Below are 8,182 nucleotides of genomic sequence, written 5' to 3'. Positions count from 1 at the left end.
AAAATGGCTAAAAGAAGAAAAAGCTAGAGAAATAATAACAAAGAATAACTTAATATAATAATGAGCTATATTTTTTAATTATTTTTAACAACATTACATTTTAAATCATAAATGTTAATATATTTAAATGCATATTAATATTTTTTAAAAGATCTGACTCACCATCTAACTAGTCGAGTCACGATTGGCTCAACCTTGGCTCTTTAGTTCAACTGATGAGTCATTTATCAAGTCAAGTCCTGAGTCAGCATAACTCGCTTACAACCCTAATCCCCATCGCCCCAATAAAGTTTCTTCGATAAAGAAAATACCATAAATAGTACTTACACTAAGAAAACACAACACTTATCCTTGAAATAAAACATTTTCATTAAGAAAATTAATCCACGATTTGGCATATGCAATTTATTTTCTCTAAAACGAATCGTTCTAAATATTAGAATATACATCCTAATATGAAATTATAAGCTTTTATATTAATTAATTTAAAATTAATTCTAATTGAACTTTATATTTTCTTAGGAACTGTTTGATTTGCAATAAATTTAGTGTAAAATAAATTCATTATAAAATTTTAATTAATTTGAAATTCATCCTCTAATTCAATTTTGATGTATTTAAAATTCTTCAAATTTGAAGCTTGTACATCCTGGACAGCAGGCCTGTGACCCAAGAATGCCTTTGAGAATTAAATTGGAATACTAATTTATATTAAAATAATAAGATAGAATATTTAAAAGTATAATATTAATACTCAAAATTAAAAAGATATTCAAACTTAATAAAAAAATGGCATTTTTTCCCACTGACTTGCACGCTGATATATATCGAGCTTTGGCCTTTCCTATTAGGCAAGCATATTGAGAAGACAGGGTTTTCGTTAAAAAATATCAAAACAATAAGGTACACATTGCATGACAGAATCCTAAAACAAGAGGCATGCCTCTGGCCTCCAGAGAGCATTCACAAGATCAATACTTCGATTGAGTGCTGTTTGCTGGAGCCTTCTTCCCAGTATACTTCTGTTTAAAGGGAAAAAAATGCAGCTGGTCAACATTCAGGTTACTCCATAAGATTTTCACAATTAGAGCATCTTTCTTATCATATTATAATGAAATTTTTAAAACTTTTAACATTTAAGGGGAAGAAATCAATTGCAAAAGTGTGTGAATAATAGCAATAGCATCATTATGTAAGGGGTTTTATTCTCAATCCTGAAGTGTAAAACTGCCATGATGAATAAATAATAACGGATTGAAAGAGTTATTACCTGCTTGCCCAAGCTGAATGGGATATACTTGTATTTGATCATGTGCATAATCTGTCGTTTCATGGTTAAAAAGAAAAGAACGATCCAGTAGCATAGAAGAATAGGCCAAAACACAGGAACATCGAAGACAGAAAAGAAGGTCATAGCGAATGCAATGCAGATGGCTTTTGTTATGGAGTACCTGAAAAGACAACCAGTAAGATAATAATGAAATAAAGAATTCAAGTAATATCTCGCAATTCATATGAATGAATAGACTTTGAAAAAAAGAAGAAATGGGCTGCAATCACATTGTTAAAAATTACAAAAATCATATGATTCCAGTATGAAAATTGCTAATGCCAATGTCTTATTCCAGAGAGGTTCAGCATAGGAAAAAATGCCCATATCGGCTGTGCATTCCAGGAAGAAAATTTTGCCAGATTTTCAATCGGATTTTCTACCAGAAAAGCCATTTGACAAAAGTAAAGTACTTCGTAGAGAAAAATCCACTATATCTAGAGCCCGAGCCCCCCTTCTCTCCCTCAAAATTTTCCCACCTCTTGCTCTATCAACGCCGCCTGCATTCGTTACTCCCTTTCTATCATCTCCCCTCTGCCCGATTCATCCCTTTGTAGATCTCAAGGTAAAGCATGTCATCAACCTTTGATAAGCCTCAACTTTGAATTTCTTAGGTAGATTTTTCTTATATTTTTTAATGAAAATTATATATATGATTGTTAGATCTACGTTTTTTTACTTAGATTCATGCCTTCTGTAGATTCACATTAGATCTAAGTTAAAAAAAAAAAGCTAATTATTTATTTCGTTAGTTAAATTTTAAATATTAGAAATTAAATTTATTTTGGTTTATTTATGTATATTTCAAATTAAAAGTGATTTTGATGTAAGTAATTTACTTGATTGGTTGCTTTTATTTTTTCAAATTAAAATTATTTTGATATTTATATGTAATTTGTTTAATTAGTTGTATGCATGTTTCAAATTAAAATTATTTTAATATATGTATATACTTGATATCAATGTCATTGCCAGGTCCAAACTCCAAAGTCTTGGATGAGAAAAGTGGAGAGTTGCATTAAGAAATCGACGGGCAGTGTAAACTTGAATTATAGAGGCCAACCTTAAGAGTCCAAAGGTTTTCGTTTGAGTAAATCTAAAACTGAATGCATTGAGTGTAATTTTAATGCTAATAGATCTAGTGGAGGAATTTTGATTTTGGGCAATTAAGTTATTAATAATAGTACATGTTTTAGATACACTGTGTATATTGTTCAGAGTGATGGTGAAATATATGGGAATATTATCAGTAGAATTCAAGTTGGATGGTTGAAATGGAGGAATGCATCGAGCTTGTTGAGTGATAGAAAAGTCCCCCTCAAACTTAAGGGGAAATTCTATAAGATGGTGGTGAGATCTGCAATGCTTTATAGTTGAGAATGTTGGCCATTAAAAGAGAAGCATAATATTAAGTTAAGTGTTGCAGAGATGAGGATGCTTAAGTGGATGAGTGGCGATACGAAACAAGCATATACATGAAAAGGTTCGAATGGCACCAGTGGAATATGAGATTAGAGAGAGTCACATTAGAAGGTTTGGTCACATAAAATGGCGGCCTTCCGATAACCCGGATATGAGAGCGAATGCATTAGATTTGAATTATGTTAAGAAAGGTAAAGGTAGACCTAAATGACTTGGTTAGAAAATATTAGAAAGAATATTTATTTATTAGATTTAAATGAGAATTTGACTGTTAATAGAACCCAATGGAGAAAAAGGATTCATGTAACCAACCCCACATAGTGGGATAAAGGCTTCATGTTGTTGTTGTTGTTGTGTATATACTTGATGATGCATGTATGTATATAATTGATAAAAATAAATTAGATGACTAATGCATGATAGAAAGATTAACAGGTTACATCTTCAGATCTTCTGAATATCAAAATTTCATGATCATGAATGTATTAAACAAAAAGGATTAATAGCTTAAACCTTTCATGGAGTTCAATGTTCTGTATTTGTAGCTTCACAACAACTTATTTTTAGTTTCAAGTTTTTTTTTAAAGAAAAATTTTAGATGTCCTGATCTGACACAAAAATCATGTGTATTTAGCACTAGATGAATCCAGAGTTTATTTGTATCAAAGAGGATTTTAATTAGATAATTGCATTTAGGCATTTTCTTAAGAGTACAAGCAATCTATTGACACTCATTATGATGCTTCAACCAGTTATGTACCATCAAACAAAAAAACAAATAGAATGACACAAAGAAAAGAAATTTGATGTCGTTAGCCAGCAATTTAGAAGAGCTGTTGAAAGGCTTAATAACAACGAGGCTAAACAAGTTTATAATTTACAAGGTATGACACCTGAAGTAAGAATGCTCAATATCAACATAATTTGAACATTTTGAATGAATATTTCAATTAGTTTGTTGAACGTTTAGAAGAGATTAATAGAACAAATAATTTAGTTCCAACTAATTTGTACAATACCAAAAATCGATATCTAAGTTAGGCCTAAATGCACAAAAAATAGATTGTTGCACTATAGATGTACGTTGTATTATAAGAATATGTTGAAATTAAAAACAAACACTATAGAGGACCTACGTTTAAACAAAAAATTTAAAAATAGCATAAAGATATCCCACATAAGAGGTTATTTTATTCAGTCTTATTTCAAGATTAACGAAATTATTTGCATATATGAGTTCTATTTGACATTTGATATGATATCAAAAGAGAATAGGTAAACTTGGCATTTGCAGTCTTCTACGAGATGCCAAAGCATGAAAGCATTTTTATTGCACACATCCAATATTCGCTAGTTGCATGATAGTTTCACGTCCAAATATTATATGAAAATATCTAAAAAAATTTAACTTAAAGCCTATATACAACTAATTAAATAATTACATACAAATATCCAAATAATTTTAATTTTAGAACTACATATAACAAATTAAATAAATTATATACAACAAAAACAACATCAAGCCCTTTTTCCAACTACGTGGGGTCAGCTACATGAATTCTTTTTCGTCATTGTGTCCTATTAAAAGTCAATTTCTCATTTAAATTTTAATAAAGAAAGATCATTTCTAATATTTTCTAATCAAATCTTTTTAGGTCTACCTCTACCTTTCTTAACATAAGTCAGAACTAATACCTCGACTTTTCTAACCGGCTCATCGGAAGGCCTCCGTTTAATGTGACCAAACCATCTAAGACGACTCTCTCTAATCTTATCTTGCACTAGTGTACTCCAACCTTTTCACGTATATCATCATTTCGTATCCTATCTCTAAGGGTAAAGCCACTCATCCACCTAAGCATCCTCATTTGTACAACACTTAACTTAGTATTATGCTTCTCTGCAAATTAAATAAATTATATACATAAATCAAAATTAATTTAATTTAAAATATAAATACATTGAATTAATAAATCATATCCAAACATCAAATAAATTTACTTTGAAGTATTTAAATTTTAATTAACAAAAATAATATATAGCTTATCAAATAAATTGAATATTTTTGCAAAAATGAAAAAAATAAAACATGAAATAAGTACAAAAGATATGGATAAAAAAAATTATAAATCTAACAAAAAAATTATATATCTAACAATCTAACAAAAAGATACATCGAAACATAACTTACAACATGAAAATTGAAATAAAATCTGCAGACGAAATTCAAAATGAGGCTTATTGGAGGTCGAGGATGTGTTCTATCTTTAAATCTACTAAGGAGATGAGTCATCAAGCAAATTGGGCCTAATCGAGGGAAGGGAAAATGTCAGCATGGGAGAAACAAAAGAGAATGACGACTACTATGGCGAGAGGAAGAAAAGAAATGAAGGAAAGAATGGGCGCTCGATTTCTGGATATATAAGGGTATTGGCTACTTACGTCTGGTGGAAATCACAATGAATTTTTCCACCAATATGCCACCGGCATCGGCTTGCTTTGTTATTGTGGACATATATTTACTGCACTTTTTTCCTTAATGTATATTAAAATAATTCTTCTGATCTCCATCTTATGTCTTGAGAAGACCAATAAATTCAAATGAAAATATGTTCACTGCTCTTAATGCTTTTCAACTGATTGTCTTAGCACAATATATGCATATCATTTTATTTTCTAGCAAAGAATAAGCAAACCATTCCGTAAAATAATTGTTATTTATTTCCCCTTTCTAATGATTGGTATTCGTAATGGTATGCTAGTCAGTTAAATATAAAAACTCAGTTAAAAAAACCCAGCTGCTTTGGTCGATTAAATTATAAGCAGACTACATAAATTTATTAGGTTACATAATCATCACAAGTTTGACACAATCTTTCAAGAATCTTTAAGGTTAAGAAGATGTATGTATCAATATCTAGTTTTATATATATTAAAAAAACGAAATGAAATGCTTGCTAGCCTGCATGATAGATGATGCAAAACTTTTGACTGGCATCGATAGACCAAGAACAAAGACAAAATGGCAGAAGTAAATATACCAGAACTTGAATTCAGGAAGGCGACGAATAAATGGCTTGAACTCATCTGAACCTTTGGTGGGAAGAGACGCTCCATCCAAGCCCTCAATCTCCGGATCCGCAATCGGAGATAGGAACCCGATCAGCAGATTAAGCAGATAGATCCCCAAACCGTAGGTGATGATGTAAAAACCCTGAATCAAATAAACCCGTAATAGATAGATCGAAGCAACGCCAATCGTCCCCAGCCATCTTCCCAAGGGGTGAGGGGTTGAGCGATCGAGGTAGTACTGGAACTTCCGGGTGAAATCGGACTTCCATTTCTCCAAAGCAGTAGAAGCACTCGAGCCATCGCCAGAGGGTCCCTCCATAAGAAGGTAAGAATATATCCTTCTACAGATCTAGGGCAAACAAGAAAATTAAAGACAAAAATTCAGAAAATATAGCTCAATCTGCAGAATAGGGAAAGATGAATATCTTGAATGGATACAGCAGAACCAACAGGGACGAGATTTATCTCTCCGGCCACCGGAAGGAGCGGATAACGGAGGATTAATGCTATGTCTCGACGATTGGATCCAGGGTTACGGGGAAAACTTGGGTCTGACGAGGCCGGAGCGAATATTCTGCCCAAATGCTTGTTATTTGATTAATAGAAGACAAAATCCTATAACTTCTTTATAAATTTTTAAGACATTTATATTATGATTTACCTTTATTTTAAATTATTTAATATTTTTATTATTAACTTTCATTGATAGAAAACTTAATTAATTTAATTTCAATATAGAATAAATTTTGATGCTAACCCTCTTAATGCATAATTTTAAACTAAAATTCATAATATATATTTTATTTGGAACAATAGCTCCAAAATATTGTTAACACTAAAATATCGATAATTAAATTATATCAAATTATAATTATTATCATTCTAATGTATCTCTTCTTTCCTTCAAGAAATTCTTGTAAATCCATCAAACTGACCCCATTTTTCAAGCAATTCTTCGCAACACATTGCCCACCATTAAAGCAAAAAATGGGTTTAAATGCTAAGCACGTGGTTAGAATCTTAGATTTGAAACAAAAGTTTAATCTAAGTTCAAACTCACAATGTTGAGTCAAACGTGACTCGAATTTCAAATTATGTTCGGCATTAGGTTTGAGCTATACTTGATCTGAACTAATATTGTGTGTTCAAACTTTGGCTTGAAACTTAGCATTAATAGAGGGTTGAAACATATCTTATCCATATTTGAACCGAATATGAGGCACCAAGGTTCGAACCTTGGTATGGAAAGGTTTAGTAAGGTTTTAGCGTTTGAATATTGTTAACGTCTTATAAAATGTGGTTTGAATCCTATCATAAGGTTATTTATACATTTGGAATCCCTTAAAAGGGTTCAACTTGGTTCAAACCCACCTATCATGTATAGGCTTTCAATTTATTTGATTTTCTTTGTTATGGATATATATGTTAGAATGTATTATCTATATGAAGAAACATTACATAGCACATGACACATCCATAGCTACTGGTATAGTGGAACAATCAACAAAATAGTTTGAAAGTTTCAATTTAGTTCAAAGAGGTCAAAAAAGTCTCCCTTCAAGCAATCTTTTAATGCTTCTCCCTTACAATTCTCTAAAGCCTTGATTCATCAAGTGCTCGTCAGGAATTTTAATGAAGCAAAAGATAAAACCATGTTTAACATTAAAAGTAAGAATGCAATATTTGGTATATTTATATTTGCATTAATAATCATAGTGGGTTCTAGAGATTATATAGATGAAATTAAGTTTAAGAAGATGAAAAATATCATAAGGCTAATTAATAATTATGTAAATTGTAACCGCAAGTTCAAGATTATACATGTTGAGAATGCTTTCATGAAGTACACTAAGAGAGGGAATGTTTGAAATTTAGGTTTCTATTTTATTATTGATTGACTATTATTTATTCATGAGAAGAAGAATATTTTTTTTTTTTAGATGTTGGTATTATAATTTTTTTTTCTTTAGTCATTGATGTTCTCACTAGACATTTACAAGGGGATGTATTGTTTTATGTTGATGATATTCTTCTTGTTGATAAGATTAGAGAGGTGAGTTGAACCCCCCCCCCCCCCCCCCCCCCCCCAACACAACAAAGCCTTAATTTTAACGTTAAATTTGTGTAACTATCATTAAGCATTAGTTGGATTAGCCGTCCTAATATTACTATTATCTGTTTAATTCCCTATGATCATTGATGCCTTCACAATTATTAATATTTTCTTGATTACTTCTTGGAACTCTGCTTCTTATCCAATGTCCAACAACTGACAGCTGCTGTGTTTCCATTTTACATACTTCTCGTGGTTCTGGTTTTGCATAATGATTGGATTAATTTTTATTATGTGTATGTTTT

General features: G+C 31.0%; 1 protein-coding gene across 2 annotated transcripts; it reads right to left on the bottom strand.

The window, feature by feature from the left end:
- Window positions 1-823: 823 nt before the first annotated feature.
- On the bottom strand, window positions 824-6,435 carry LOC110112182 (protein RER1B-like). Of its 2 annotated transcripts, none has more exons than XM_020844311.2 (4): window positions 6,275-6,435; window positions 5,794-6,173; window positions 1,271-1,451; window positions 824-1,022 (listed from the first exon to the last, which is right to left on the bottom strand). In XM_020844311.2, exons 2-4 carry the CDS (start codon window positions 6,141-6,143, stop codon window positions 972-974), a joined length of 582 nt encoding a protein of 193 aa, XP_020699970.1. In that variant the 5' UTR covers window positions 6,144-6,173; window positions 6,275-6,435; the 3' UTR covers window positions 824-971. The 2 variants fall into 2 exon arrangements, with proteins under 2 accessions (XP_020699970.1, XP_020699978.1); XM_020844319.2 differs by having other exon boundaries at window positions 6,263-6,419.
- Between the last annotated feature and the right edge of the window lie 1,747 nt (window positions 6,436-8,182).

This window comes from Dendrobium catenatum, unplaced genomic scaffold, assembly GCF_001605985.2.
Source record: "Dendrobium catenatum unplaced genomic scaffold, ASM160598v2 fragScaff_scaffold_390, whole genome shotgun sequence".
NCBI lineage: Eukaryota > Viridiplantae > Streptophyta > Magnoliopsida > Asparagales > Orchidaceae > Dendrobium > Dendrobium catenatum.
Note: the sequence above shows the minus strand (reverse complement) of the source record. Positions and strands in the feature narration are given on the sequence as shown.

What these genes read in the sequence shown, in the direction of transcription:
- LOC110112182 (XM_020844311.2), bottom strand. Translation starts at nt 6,143, where the DNA reads ATGGAGGGACCCTCTGGCGATGGCTCGAGTGCTTCTACTGCTTTGGAG. An exon ending in CTTCCTGAATTCAAGTTCTG is followed by an intron (nt 1,452 to 5,793) that starts GTATATTTACTT and finishes TTGTCTTTTCAG; the next exon opens with GTACTCCATAACAAAAGCCA. An exon ending in CATTCAGCTTGGGCAAGCAG is followed by an intron (nt 1,023 to 1,270) that starts GTAATAACTCTT and finishes CCCTTTAAACAG; the next exon opens with AAGTATACTGGGAAGAAGGC.